The sequence below is a fragment of the Dromiciops gliroides genome, chromosome 2 (assembly GCF_019393635.1).
Source record: "Dromiciops gliroides isolate mDroGli1 chromosome 2, mDroGli1.pri, whole genome shotgun sequence".
NCBI classification, from domain to species: domain Eukaryota; kingdom Metazoa; phylum Chordata; class Mammalia; order Microbiotheria; family Microbiotheriidae; genus Dromiciops; species Dromiciops gliroides.
This window is the reverse complement of record NC_057862.1, coordinates 440652525-440667776: the sequence shown is the minus strand read 5'-3', so window position 1 is coordinate 440667776 and position 15252 is coordinate 440652525. Positions and strand designations below refer to the sequence as shown.

The window sequence follows — 15252 nt, the reverse complement described above, 5'->3', positions numbered from 1 at the left end:
TGCAGTGGATAAAGCATCAGCCCTAGATTCAGGAGGACCTGAGTCCAACCTCAGACACTTGACACTTACTAGCCGTGTGACCCTGGGCAAGTCACTTAACCCTCATTGCCCACCAACCCCCCCCCCCCCAACCAAAACAATTGGATAAGTTCACAGCTCTACAATGATGAATTAGTGTCCCTATTTTCCCATACACATCCTCTTCAGGATTTGCTATTTTCCTTTTCTGTCACATTAGCCAATCTGATAAGTATGAAGTGGTACCTCAGAGTTGTTTTAATATTCATTTCTCTAATTATTAGTGATTTAGAGCATCTTTTTATATGACTGTTGATAGTTTAAATTTTTTCTTGAGAAAATTTCCTGTTCATATGTTTTGACTTCAATGTTACCTCAACTGAACACACACATATGCTTCTCTCCTGAAAAAGCAATCTCCTGATTGATTTTCCTACCCCATTTGTCTCCATTCAAGTCTATTCTCCACTTGCCAAAGTGCAGGTCTAACTATGTCACCCTCCTAATCAAACAACTTCAATGGCTTCCTATTACCACCTACCAGAATTAAACATCAACTCTCCTGTTTAACTTTTAAAGCCCATCCAGTTTCCTTATCAGTCTTCTACAAATACTCCACAATCCAGTGGCATTGATGTTCTTATTTTTCATACATAATACACTCTCCAATTCCTGACTTCCATATATTTTTATTGGTTGTCCCTTATACCTAGAATACTCACCTACCTAATTTTTACCTCCTGGCTTCCCTGACTCCATTTAAATCTCTGCTAAAATCCTACCTTCTGCAAGAAGCCTTTCCCACCCTCCCCTTTTTAGGGCAATGAGGGTTAGGTGACTTGCCCAGAATTACACAGCTAGTGAGTGTCAAGTGTCTGAGGCTGGATTTGAACTCAGATTCTCCTGAATCCAGGGCCGGTGCTTTATCTACTGTGCCACCTAGCTGCCCCCCCCATTCCCCTTAATGTTAGGGCTTTCCCCCCTCCGATTATTTCCCATTTACACTGTATACATCTGGTGTGTACATAGTTGTTTGCATGTTGTTTCCTCTGATAGAATGTGAGCTTTTTGAAGCTGGAATTGTCTTTTTGTCCTTATGTGTATCTTTGTCACTTAGGATGGTGCCTCACACATGGTAAAAATGTAAAAATGCATGGTATCACAAACTGATGTCTATATGCCTCTACCATCTTATACATACAAACTCAATTGTTTGAACCCAAGGATGAGACTTTAGATTTGTCCCAGTATTTTAACCTGACAAAACTTTTTGGGATCTTGATTCTCATCGAAGACATCAACCAGGTCTGAAAAATCACTTAAACAAAACAAACCCCCCCCCCAAAAAAAACCCAAAAGAACAAGACTTGAAGACCAGTTTTTACCTCTACCTCCTCAGCATAGACTTTGTAGTCTTCTGAGAAGCACAGATCATGCTGGGTATAGAGCTCCTAACTTGTGAGCTAGCTGGTTCCCTTTCTCTTGGGCCCTCCTTGGTATAGCTGAGGAGAAGGGATCTAGAGAACCTGGGTTTGAATCTTGGTTATGTTCTCTACTAGGTCTGTGACCTCGTGCTGGACACTTAGCCAATCTGGGTCTCAGTTTCTTTATCTATAAGATGATAGGTTTGTACTTGATGACATTTAAGGTCTTCTAGTTTTAAATGTTGTGATTTATTATTTTAAATATACCAACAATTTTTTTCCTCCTAGCCCCATTTCTGGAATGCCCTGAGTGTCTGTGTTGTTTGTCACCGAAGGAGCTATGTAAAGCCATATTGAAGTGTAGGTAGGGGTGGTGAAGTTGAGGAGATATTAGGTGAGGAATATAATTTTGATGATCTCTTTTAATGTGGGCCTCAGAAGAACACAAAGATTAGAAAAACAATGAAAATCCAAACTTCCCACTAACTTTAGCCAGGAAGCCAAACTTAATAGCAGTCTCTTTATTTTATTAAGAAGAGTTTTATCGATGGCCTTTGTTTTATTATTTTCTTTTATATCACATTGATTTCCTGATATACCATGCTTCCCCAACATAGTATCCTCTCGTAAAAAGGGAATCATTTAAGCAAAACTGGTCAGTAAAGTGTCCTCCTGTGATAGCCTTAAGTTGAAATAGCTAGTATTCAGCCCCTGTAGTCCACCGCCTTTCTAGTGAGCGGAGAAAAGAATATTTCATTATCTGTTCCCTTATACCAGTGTTGGTCATGGAATTTGGATGAAGTTCAATTGTCTTTTATGTTATTTTTTGTTCAATTGTTTCACTCTTGTCTAACTGAAAACCTTATTTGGGTTTTCTTGGCAAATAGACTGGAATTGTTTGCCATTTCCTTCTACAGCTCATTTGACAGATGAGGAAACAGAGACAAACAGGTTTAAGTCACTTGCCCAAGGTCACATAGCTAGTGTCTGAGACTGAATTCAGGTCTTCCTGAATTTAGGTCTGGTGTTCTATCACTCTGCCACTTAGCTATTCGGTATGTTATTTTAGTCAATGCATATATTACCCTTCTGACTCTGGTCAAATCCTGTAGAGTTTTCCATGTTTCTCTGAATCCTTCATGTTCATCATTTCTTAGAAGTGTAATAATATTCCTTTGCTTCCACATACCTCAATTTAGTCAGCCATTCCACAATCCATGGAGATCTGCTTTGTTTCCAGAGTATTATTATTTTTTTTTTTTGCAACTATAAGAAGTGCATCTATGGGGGCAGCTAGGTGGCGCAGTAGATAGAGCACCGGCCCTGGAGTCAGGAGGACCTGAGTTCAAATCCAAACTCAGACACTTGACACTTACTAGCTGTGTGACCCTGGGCAAGTCACTTAACCCCAAATGCCTCACCAAAAAACAAATAAATAAATAAATTAAAAAAAAAAAAGAAGTGCATCTATGATTCTTGGTCTATATAATGGGTTTTTCTTTCTGTCTTTGCCCTCATTGGGGTATATCTCTAGTAACAGGATTATTGGGTCAGTGGTTATGAACAGTTTAGTGACTTTTCTAACCATCTCTTCTTTTCCTTTTCTTGTTTCAGAACCCTGGTGATTGGAGGAGCTGGCTCTCTCCTCTTAGACTGGTATGGCTGGCAGAGTGTCTTCTATTTCTCTGGTTTGCTCACTTTGATTTGGGTCTATTTTATGTACAGATACCTGCTGAGGGAAAAAGGTAATTCCCAAAATAGCTCTTCGCCCGAAACATTTCTGAGTCCATTTCTTAGGGTGATCCCTTGTGGAACAGCAACTATCTTCCCATCAGGGTTGGTAAGCATCTGAAGGGAAACAGATTGAAGCAACACATAGTGCCTTCCTTATGTGGGAAGAGCTCCTAAGAGAAGTTATTGGCAAGTGTTCTTTTAACTTTGCAACAAGATAATTTTCATCTAGGCTCAGATACTTCAACTTGTCTTACAAAAGAACCTTTTTGGAACTCTCAGCAAAAAGTTAACTTTAGTTGAATTTTCATAACTGAGAGGTTTGACTTTGAAGCCCCTTCTGGGCTTCTTAGGCTCAAGTCCTTAAAGCCCAGAAGACCTGGGTTCAAATCCTGCCTCCGATGCTTCCTGGTTGTGGAAGTCCCTTCACTGCCTTGTGCTCAGAGTAACTAACATTCTAAATTGGATAAAAGAGACCAGACTGCATTAGTGGAGGAAGTTTCCTATACAAATTAAATTACAGGTTTGGTTTCTATCCTGTAAATTTACTAAATCTATCACAGAAAGTTCACTTATGATACTTTGGACAGAATAAATATTTCTAAGGGATCTCAAAACGAAATCAGATGCATTTTCTGTGAAAGGAATAACGATTGGGAATCAAGGACCAGCTCTAGTCTCCATGTTCCTGGGGAAAGAGATATTTTTAATAAAGTGTCTGGTTTTACTTTCCTTGATTTTTTTTACTTTGCAGGTGGTCTGGAGTTAGGCACAAATATGAATTCAATGATAGGACTGTTTTACTGTTTCTTAATAGGTTTTCAGTAAACAGATCCTGAATAGGTGAATGAGGACATTCATTTCTGCTAAATGTACAGTGCTGGTAGATATCCTGCATGGATTGACTGATTCCTCTGCAATGATGGTTGTACAATTAAATATTATATACAATAAATATACTCATTGGAAATGACCTCAATTAATTCCAAGTGGATGTAGTATATTTAATGGTACTGAATGAAAATTTGCTTTTAAGTGTTTCTTTCTTCCAGAACTTGTAATATCCTTGGGAATTTTGGCAAAAAGCTTTTCTATTTCCAAGCAGAAAAAAGTTCCCTGGAGACAGTTATTTAAGAGACCTCCTGTGTGGTAAGTAAATGTTTGTATGGTTGGTTAGAATGTGGTTGGTAAGGGGGCCAGGGTTGTGAGTTCAGTCCCTTGGATAGCCAGTTAGCTTTGCTGTGCACCAAAACTACAGACTATCCCTGGCCTGAGTATTCCATCTTGAAAAGATGTGCTGCTGGGTAAAAGGGAAACCAAGTTCAGAGTGTATATATGTGGCTCAGTTCAAATGCCTGCAATTGAAGAAATAACTCAAAAGTTCAGGTCTTGGGGATAGTCAGTAGTTTCGTATTTATATACAAAGGACATGTATTTCAGAAACTTTGTGGGCTGTTATTTCTGGCAAACACTAATACACTACTACTACCTCTTCTCTCTGATTACTTACTGGGCCTTCCCACCAGATTGTTTGGGGAATAGTTAGGCTAACTTTTCCCCCCTAGAGCCCTCTGGACCTAGCAATTCCCTCTCTGTTTCTTCTCTTACAGGGCAGTTATATTTGCTCAGCTCTCTTCTGCAAGTTCATTTTTTATCCTCCTTTCCTGGCTGCCAACCTTCTTTAAGGAAACTTTTCCCAACTCTAAGGTAGGTTGACCTCTTCCTTAAAGGATGAAAGGATTAAAGTTGCCTCTTGTCCATTGAAGCTAGAACATACACATAGACTCATTAAAAATACTTGGTCTAGGGGGCGGCTAGGTGGTGCAGTGGACAAAGCATGCGCCCTGGATTCAGGAGGACCTCAGTTCAAATCCGGCCTTAGACACTTGACACTTAACTAGCTGTGTGACCCTGGGCAAGTCACTTAACCCTCATTGCCCTGCAAAAAAACCAAACCAAAACCAAAACCAAAAAAAACCCTTGGTCTAGAAGGAATTGCTTTTGGTCCTGACATCATGCAGATCAGTGGTTGTATTTGACCAACAGTCTATTATTATCCTATAAGAGGTGTGTTTTGTCTTAACATATATTGATTGAGGCAGTGTGGTGTAGTGGTTAGAGAGGCAGCCTCAAATCCAAGATAATTACCTCTGATCCATACTTGTTGTGTAAACCTGAGCAAATCATTTAACTACTCAGTGTTCTAGGCAACACTGTTTCTTAAGACATTTATTTTTATTACTATCTTTTATTTTTATATTGCCTGTATTTCTCTTCACCTCTCATTAAGCCAGACTAATAAATATTTTTTTAATAAGCAAAAGAGAAAAATAATTCAGCAAAACTGTTCAAAACAGTAAAGTCTGGCATTATATGTCACACCCATTGCTCTCTATACTTCTGCAAAGGAGTGGGAAGAGGTGTCTTCTTTTAGTTCTTCTTTTGTAAAAATAGATTTTAGGGGGTGGCTAGGTGGTGCAGTGGATAAAGCACCGGCCCTGGATTCAGGAGTACCTGAGTTCAAATCCAGCCTCAGACACTTGACACTTACTAGCTGTGTGACCCTGGGCAAGTCACTTAACCCCCATTGCCCCACCAAAAAAAAAATAGATTTTACTATTATTTTTTGTTTTTACATCAACTAGGTTTCACCTCTGTATCTTTATCAGAGATCCATCCCTTTAACAAATGATTTTTTAAAAAGAAAAAGGAAGAAGAGAAATTGTCCTCCCTCTAACAAAACTGATCAACACATTATAAAAATCTGATATCAAAGGCAGTGTTCCATACCCACCCATGGATGCCACTTTTGCAGATGAGTGGAGAGTTGTCTTATCATATCTCTTCTTTGAGGGCAGATTTGTTCTTTATGATGTCACTAAATTAATTTTCGATTGTTTTATGGTTGTTGTTTTTTTTCCATTTATGTTGCTATAGTCATTGTGTATTGTTTTCTTGGTTCTGCTTCACATCGAATCAGTTCATGTAAATCTTTTCATTTTTTCCTCATTATTCATCATGCTTGTTTTTTCTTACAGTAGCACAGTAATATTACATCCATTTATCATAATTTGTTTAGCTAGTTCTCCATTGATGGGCATCTACTTTGTTTCTAGTTTTTGCTACCACAAAATGTGCTTCTATAAATATTTTGGCTTCTGTGAAGCACCAGACAATGCTCTAAGATGATAAATGATAAATGCATTGTTAGAGGGAATTTTCTCACTTGGAAGTTCCCTATACAAAAAGAAATCACAGGTCTAGTCCCTATCTCTTTTGCTAACATTGTATACTGCATATAAGCCTGATGTAACAATTGTTTCTTTTCTTATTATGGTGACTTAAATAGTCTATCAGTCACCATCAGTGAAATCTAAGGATATGTTAATTTTGAGAATAGATATTAAAGCAACTAAACCTTATATTCTTGTAGCATCTACTTGGGAATATAATTGTTGAACATTTGCTGTCAAAACCTCTTCCACTGGGCTTTGTTGAAGTCTTTATAACACTTCCTGTTTCTGCAGCTGCATAAGGATGAGACTTTCTTGATGAGAAGTAAAGTTGGATCCATGCTTTAAGAAAAATGTGTCTCCTGCTGACCAAATGAGCTCCCTGCAGGGAACTCTCCCATAGCACACCTGTCCTTTCTCGGTTTAGAAACCTGCTTCAATTTGTGTTTCCAAGGGGGTTGGTGATTCTCCAATATCCCTCGTATTTTTCTTTTCCCATTTTGAGTTGCCCACAGATAATGATGGACACAGTTTTTATGTCTGTGTATCACCATGACTCCTAGACCTTACCTGGCACTCTCCCGAAAGGCAGGGGAGGGATCTCAAACTTCTGTATGCCATAAAATTTCTGTTGAACCTAAGACAAACTTTCTTCTGTGGTCCCCAGCTTCCAGGGCATTAAAATAAGTGTGGCTGTTGACAACAAATCAGCCATAAGCACACAGAAAGCACGCACAAAATACACACACACACACACACACACACACACACACACACACACACACACACACCCTTCCCTTCCCTTGTTACTGGCCATCTTCCCCAAATGGTTGGTTAATCATCAAAGTACACAGACACAACCATAAAGAAAATGCCAACCTCTAATCCTCCACCTTTTCAACTGAATTGAAATGCTGCTCCAGGGTCCTGCCTAGCTCTGTTTCTCCTTTTTCTTGTATGTGACCACTAACAATGTAATTTTATTGGGCTCATTTTCCATACAAATTTTGATATGGATGCTCTCTTTAAATCTCTATATGAATGAAATAAATCCCATTTGCCTCTTTCCAGCTTTAAATGTCAGCCTTCTCCTTCTGCATTTACAGTATTGTGGTAATGCTGTGGCCACCCATCATTAACATCATTGTCCTAATTTGCAATTCCATTCCCAGACTCCTTATTTTTTGTAGGGGAACATGCTCACAAGAGCAGAGAATGTGCCAAAGGGGTCTGGAAAGGGCATGCTCTAAAACTTAGTAGCAGAGGCCTGTGCCCCGAGCCCCTGAATCCTTGATCCAGTCACCTGACTTCCTAGGTAAAGTCCTGGCTGGCCTCCAGAAGGTCCCTTAATCTTCCCTCTGGGAATGTTTTATCTTTTTCAGGGCTGGGTGTTCAATGTTGTCCCCTGGCTGATTGCAATCCCTACCAGCATATTTAGTGGGTTTCTTTCGGATCACCTCATCAGTCAGGGTAAGGACCACTTGCTACCCCCTCCTGCTTCCTGCTAACTTGGTCCCCATTTCCTGAGATATAACAATCTTCTTTTCTATGTTCCCCCCTGCCCATGTGTGTAGAGAGCTAGAGGCTGGGGCTGAGGAAAACTCATTGGGTGAACAACATGGAGAATAGCAGTGTACCTCTTTCACCTGATATCCTGTACCCTTCATTAGCAAGAAAGGGATAGCGTTGTCCAGTAGTTTCTAGAGAGACTTCCTGGAATTATCATTTTTTTAAAAAATTCATTTTTATTATTATGAACATGGATAAACATGAACAGTTTCATATATAAAGAAGAACATAAAAAGGATACTGTATATCATACAAAACCATGAATCTCTGTTATATACAATTTTGACTTAAAAAAACCACATTGATTATTTCTTTATTTTAACATTCTTTTTTTTTTTTTTTGTGAGCAATAAGGGTTAAGTGACTTGCCCAAGGTCACACAGCTAGTAAGTGTCAAGTGTCTGAGACCAGATTTGAACTCAGGTCCTCCTGAATCCAGGGCCAGTGCTTTATCCACTGTGCCACCTAGCTGCCCCTTGACATTCATTTTTTTGTTTGTTTTTTGTTTTTTTTTTCCCCCCGCAGGGCAATGAGGGTTAAGTGACTTGCCCAGGGTCACACAGCTAGTAAGTGTTAAGTGTCTAAGGCCGGATTGGAACTCAGGTATTCCTGACTCCAGGGCCAGTGCTCTATCCACTGTGCAACCTAGCTGCCCCTTGACATTCATTTAAAAAAAAAAATTTGAGTTGTGAACTCTCTCCCCATCCATTGAGAAAGCAAGTAAAAGCTAGGGTGGAAAGCTATCTTTGGTGCCTCTAATTGAAAAGGAGAGAGCTATGAACTGAATCACAGAGTGTTCCTCCCTAGTCAAGGTGCCAGAGCCAAATGGGAGTGGTTTCCACCTTACCTTTAAGCCCTCACATAAATATTGAAGACAGAAGGAGGATGGTAAAGCAGGAAAAGCACTTGATTAAGTATAAGGAGATATTGATTCTAGTCCTAGCCCAACAACTTAGTGCCAATTGCTTAAGCTTTGGGTGAGTCACTTCTCTCTTGACCTCAGTGTCCCCTATAAAATGAAAGGGTTAGACTAGGTCATTAAAAATGTGGGTGGCAGGAAAACCCTATGGATTTAACATTGTGATTCTTTTAGCTGATTTTTTTTTAAGAAAAGCCTTGATATAGTTGTAAATTTGGGGTAGCTAGATGGCAAAGTGGATAGAGCACTGGGCCTGGAGTTCATATAGGACCTCAGATGCTTACCAGCTGTGTGACCCTGGGCAAGTGACTCTGACTCACCCTAACACTGAATTCGCTTCAGTTTCCTGATCTATCAAATGAGCTGGGGAAGGAAATGGAAAACCATTCTAGTATCTTTGCAAGAAAACCCCTCTTGGGGTCACAAAGAGTTGGAAATGACTGAACAAAACAAAGAACCCAACGAGTTGTAAATTCTTCTAACTCTGGGTTAAAGAATATCACTGACCCTTATGGGTTACATCTGAGTGTTGATCAGTTGTCATTGTTTGACCTGTGGCATGTGAAAATAATACTGTACATTAGAACTTTTCCCAGCACTTTCAAGTCTTTCATCTCATTTCATCCAAATCCATGTTATATTAAACTGTTGTCCTTGTACTTCTAGGTGATTGGTGAACAGACACATGGAGATACACACACACATCCCCCATGACCTTCAGCACTTATCAAACATTAAAATGCATATAAGTATTTTCAGACATGTTAACTTAAACATACATACACATGTATATTTATAAGCCCACTTGTGTATGTACATATATGTATATACTATGGAGCTGTATAACAATTAAATTCATCAATGAATGAATGAATGAATGAATGAATGAATGAATGAATGAAAAAAGCAGTTAGTGCTTACTATATTTTAGTCAATGTGATAGGGACTGTCCCCAAAGAGTTTGCATTCTCCTGGAGAGATATAAATCAATATGGACACAAAAAAATTCTTTTCTTGAGCAGTCAGCATTGTAATTTCCTAGCAGACTATTCTAAGGGCTTCAGAGAGGTCAGGACCTGATTGATCATTGCTATACCTTTTTGGTTTTTTCTTTAATCAAAGATTTTCAGTAGTATATAGTACAAAGTAACAGTCTCATTTCTCTCAGGTTATAGAACCATCACTGTGCGCAAACTGATGCAGGTATGAAAACAAGTTTAACTTTTATCCCAGATCCACTCTATCTGGCTTCTCATGGCCCAGGGAAATGCCCTTCTAATGTTGTTTGTCTTCTTGAATGAGGTCAGAAACATGTGGCACATCTGGCGTGAGCTGGAAGATGTCCTGTTCACTTATAGTTTTATATAAGAATTGGTGGAGAGGTTAACACATGAGATGACAGGCTTAAATGCAAGGCCTTCTTTCTATTCTGGCTTGTTGGGCAGTCTTCTCTCCATAAATCAGTTTACCCATAAAATTGGAGTAATTCCTACTTAATTTCCTTGTGGCCAAACTAGCAAGTTTATTTACCTCCTTCCTCATCTGAGATCAGCAGCTGGAATTGTCTGCTGAGATGCCAACAGCTGCTGAATGTGGAAGGTAGTTGAGAGGACAGTGGCCTTGCTGTTCAGGGAAATTTTGGCCTTACTCATTAAGGTTGTTTCAGAGAATTAAGGATGATATATTCCCGCCTTTTCCCTTCCCCCCAAGATGGGTAGTTCTTTCATACTCCAAAGTTGGTTCTATGAGTCAGTACTGGTGACTTTTCTGTTTTTCTAACAGGTGATGGGGTTAGGTCTGTCCAGTGTGTTTGCCTTGTTTCTGGGTCACACGAGGAGCTTTTGTAAATCTATCGTATTTGCATCAGCTTCAATTGGACTCCAGACATTTAACCACAGGTAAGAGTTCCCTCTCTACCTATTGGATGGTCATCTATTCTGTGTCATCCTCATGTTCACTTGCATCATCTAGAACAGTAATCAGCACATAATAGGTGCTCAACACATAGGTGCTTAACCCATGGATTTCACTTTGCAGATGAATTTTAAAGTCATCCATGTGTCTTTGGGTGTTGTGACTTGTCTTTCAATTCTAAGATCTGTCACTGAGCAGATAATATGAATGCTGAAGCAAGGGTTTTGAAAGGGAAAACTGTCCATGAGGCTGGCTTGACTTTTACATTCATGTTCCATATATTCTAGTTAAATTGCATCTTTTAAAAATAATTTAACGTATGATCATCTGACATCTCTCTCCCTCCAACTTTCCTGTTCCTTTTTTCTCTTTCCCTTTTTTTCCATAGCAACAATGTTTAGTTCACATAGTAAGCTCAGACAATTTCTGTTGATTTAACCACTTCATATTGGTTTTTAAGTGAATGACTACTATATTGCAGTATGAACATTACAATTGACATTTACCCGATTTGCTTTTTTTTTTTTTTTAGTGAGGCAATTGGGGTTAAGTGACTTGCCCAGGGTCACACAGCTAGTAAGTGTTAAGTGTCTGAGGCCAGATTTGAACTCAGGTACTCCTGACTCCAGGGCCGGTGCTCTATCCATTGAGCCACCTAGCTGCCCCCCGATTTGCTTTTGATTTACTTTCCCTGTCATTTTCACTCATAATTTTTCACTGCCATGCTGAGAGCCCATTTTATAGATGAGAAAACTGAGGCACCAAGAGATGCAATGAGTTCCCCAAAGTCACAAAGCAAATTAATGTCAAAGGCTACACTAGAGCTAATTGGAGGCCCTGCTAATATCTTTAAGGCTATAATAATTCCTGGGGTGGCCTAAATCTTTTTTGTGGTTTTGGTTATTTTTTTCCCTCACTGGATTCATGTCACTCTTTTTCCTTTGATTTTTTTCCTCCTTATAATTCCTGGAAAGTTTAGTCAAGTGAAGGGATCTCACCTGCTGAATGCACTGTTCTAATTCTGCCAGATCTCACCTTCATTTTCTTTTCTGTTTTACAATAGTGGAATTTCAGTTAACATTCAGGACCTGGCCCCATCCTGTGCTGGCTTTTTATTTGGTGAGGATGCATTTTTGACTCTGCATAGAGAAGGTGGTTATTTCCCCCACCCCTGGAGAGGAATTCATCCCAGAGGAGCCAGCCTTCTAATTGTTCCTTAGCTAGGAAGCCTTTCCCGTGTTGTTTCCCAGGCTGTCTGTCCCTAGGAGGCAAGACCACTGGTCAGTATCTAAGGATTCAAGACCCCCCCCCCCATTGCTCTATGCTCCCAGAAAAGCACAAGTAGGGAGCTTGTCAACATAGGATACATTCCCATAACTATCAGAAGAAAGGTTTGCCATCACTTTCCTTTTTTTTCTCTCTTGTTCACAGGTGTAGCAAACACAGCTGGAGCCTTGGCAGGTGAGTTAGCACACAGCTCAGAGAATCTGGGTCCTGAGCTCATTCAGAGTTCAGACCTTCTTAACTTACTGATGAAAGTTGTGCTGTAATTGACTGTACCTTCTAGATCCAAACCCTTTTGGGAAATCAGGATCATGTCTGAAGAGAGCCCATCCTCAAATGGATACTGTCCATTTTCTTTCATTTATATGGTTCAGGTCAATGCTTTCCTGTACACGGTGACCTCTGCTGGACCCCGGAAAGCCTTATGATGCAGGAACAGTTGCACTGCAGACAGAGGCTCAGATGTTAACTTAAATTATATGTTTAGCCAAATGTTGGGGCAGGCAGTAAGCACATGGGACTCATTACCCTGAAAGGTTGTTTATTGGCTAAAAATAGACATTTGTTCTAGCAAAGTTTAGATAGAATTTTAGATAACATCCTTACAATGGGTTATTAAACTATCTTTGGGGAGAGGGAGATGGGGAAAGGTACTTATGACACATTTTTAAGTTTAATATACATTATTGAAATTTTCAGTATCATTTTATTAAGTCCAGACAAATCACCAAATCAATACATCAAGTCCTATTCTTGTAGCCTTGTTGATTTCTGAGGTGTAAATATTTAAACTGAAAATTGAGCGATGGACTCTCATGAATTGTTTGAGTTGGCTCTAGCACACCCTGGCTGGAAAGGACCTTAGAGGTTATCTCGTTTGACTTCCCATCTAGAGCAAGGGTTTCCTCTGCAATATCTCTCACAGGTGGTCATCCAGCTCATGCTTGAATACTTTATTATTTATAAAACAAGTGATGGCTTTAGTTCTTGGAAAGTTTTTCCTTCTCTATCTTCTAGTTTCTATCCATTTTAGTTCTACTTTCCAGAAGAGCATACAGAACTGGGTTCCCTCTTACACATGATAGTCCTTTTAATATTTGAAGACCACTGTCATGTCCTTTCTCCCCGCTCTCTCCCGAGTCTTCCATTCTCCAAACTTAGCATCCTCAGGTCCTTCAGGTTTTCCTTCTATGACATAATTCCCAGAGACCTCTCCATCCTGGTCACCTTCTCTTGGATCTGCTTGCCAACATACTCCTTAAAGCATGGTGCCCAGAAGCTAGGGTTGTTTGGAACATATCTCAATCCCTTGATAGAACAAGCCCAGGTTTCTATACAGTATTCCCGGTTCCACATCCTATCACCTGGTATATGCCTGATCCAGGATGATATGAGTCATTTTAGTTGTAAACCCTTTCTTTTCTCTCTTGGATTCAGGTGTTATTGGGGTGTGCCTGGGAGGATATCTGATTGAAACTACTGGCTCCTGGACTTCGGTTTTCAATCTTGTGGCCATCATTAGTAATCTAGGTCTTGGCATGTTCCTGGTTTTTGGAGAAGCCCAAAGGGTGGATTTCAGCTCTGCTTATGAAGACCTTTAACTGCTCATCCTCATACTGGAAACTGACCACTGAGACATCAAAGAGTTGCATTCTCATTTGCTTGTTCATGGGAAAATATCCAATTTTCTCCAGGAAAAGGTTCATTCCACTGACACTGAAAACCAGAGGCAAAGGAAAAACATTGTGGGTTTGAGGAAAATGGGGAAGAGGTGAAGGAAGACCTGCTCCGATATTAGTTGTAATCATTTGCTAGAACCTCCTACTCTTAGGTCACAGTGTGGGCCTCTTCCCTGATTATAGTAAGAGCCTGCTCTATGCAGATTGAGGTGAAGTTATCTTTCAGGATACCTTTAGGGAGACATGGCCTTGACTGGTCCATTGAACTATAAGGAGCATTTAATCTTTGGGTGAAATCTCAGGCATGAGATAGTTTGTGCATTGGTATTAGAGACTGGTTTCTCCTGCTGCCCCATATGCCTTTTCCTTTTGGATAAGGAACTTTCTAGATTACTGTTGTTAGTGCTCCTTCCTCCAGGACAATACATTGGCCTGTCAAGGCTGGTGTGAAATCCTCAGGGCTAAGGATCTCAGGGGAGCTTTTCCACTGCTTCCAGGGCATGGGTCAGATCTAGTCAGAGCAGCTGTATTCCATGTGGTCAGTAGAAGAGTGTCAGCTGTGAGTCCCATTTGATCCTGTGGATTCAAAACACACACACACACACACACACACACACACACACACACACATGTTCTTGCTTTCATTTGCTTTCAGCGGCTCTGTGTGTTCTTACTTTGCATTCTGAGAATGCAGGTGACATTCCAGACAAGCCATGCCAGATGGCAGCTGGCTATGTGATTCCTCTGCAATATCCATAGTCCTTTGAGTACTACCCAACCAGACATCAATTTTTTGGAGCTGGATAGGTTCTTTGGTTTGTTTGTTTGTTTTATTGCAGGGGAAAGCTAACCAGCTCTGGCCCAGAGAAACAATGTTGTCCAAGGAGTCCAAGAGACCTTAGTGGAAATTTGAACTACCACAAGGCCTTGGGAAAGATGTTGCTTATCTCTGTGCCACAGTTACCCCTTTTGTAAAATGGGAATAATAATATCTGTGCTGCCTATTCCTACCTCAAAAGGCCGTTGTGAGGTTCCCAAGATCATAGGGGGAGGTGTGCTTTAAGCTCTTTAGAATCAAGGTGGTTTCCTATGGTGTGGTTATTATTAATGGGTCTCTTTGTTAAATAACTAGTGTGCTGGTTAACCTCATGACTGGGGAATCCATGACTTTTTTCCAGAAGATGTTCACTGAGCCTCCTTTGAAGAAAAAGGGAACATATTGATGTCATAGAAGAATAAACCAGACAGAATTTTATTTAAATGATGACCATTAAAAGATTAGTAAAAATTAAGACTGTTCTCATCATTTAAGTTCATTTATGCATGTCTATGTGTGTTTTAATTCATTTGGCTAATCACAAATTAATTTTTATTGGAAGAGAGCTCTTTCCCAAATTGCATTAAGATAAGTATGTGAAGAAGTTATAAACTAACTTTCTACGGAGGTTCCTGAGACCCACTAGCCATGAAAGACTGCTTTT

The 15252-nt window shown here is 39.9% G+C and overlaps 1 protein-coding gene across 3 annotated transcripts in view; it reads left to right on the top strand.

The window, feature by feature from the left end:
• SLC17A9 (solute carrier family 17 member 9) overlaps positions 1–15034 on the top strand; it is a 51537-nt gene extending 36503 nt beyond the window's left edge. The window contains exons 5-13 of one of the 3 annotated variants that reach the window (XM_043981049.1): positions 3057–3187; positions 4226–4322; positions 4784–4880; positions 7789–7876; positions 10063–10097; positions 10677–10792; positions 11872–11927; positions 12240–12269; positions 13530–15034. In XM_043981049.1, coding sequence (XP_043836984.1) covers positions 3057–3187; positions 4226–4322; positions 4784–4880; positions 7789–7876; positions 10063–10097; positions 10677–10792; positions 11872–11927; positions 12240–12269; positions 13530–13693 — 814 coding nt within the window. In that variant the 3' untranslated portion in view covers positions 13694–15034. The remainder of the gene's footprint in view (positions 1–3056; positions 3188–4225; positions 4323–4783; positions 4881–7788; positions 7877–10062; positions 10098–10676; positions 10793–11871; positions 11928–12239; positions 12270–13529) is intronic. The other 2 variants (XM_043981050.1, XM_043981051.1) reach the window with 2 other exon arrangements.
• Positions 15035–15252: the final 218 nt, after the last annotated feature.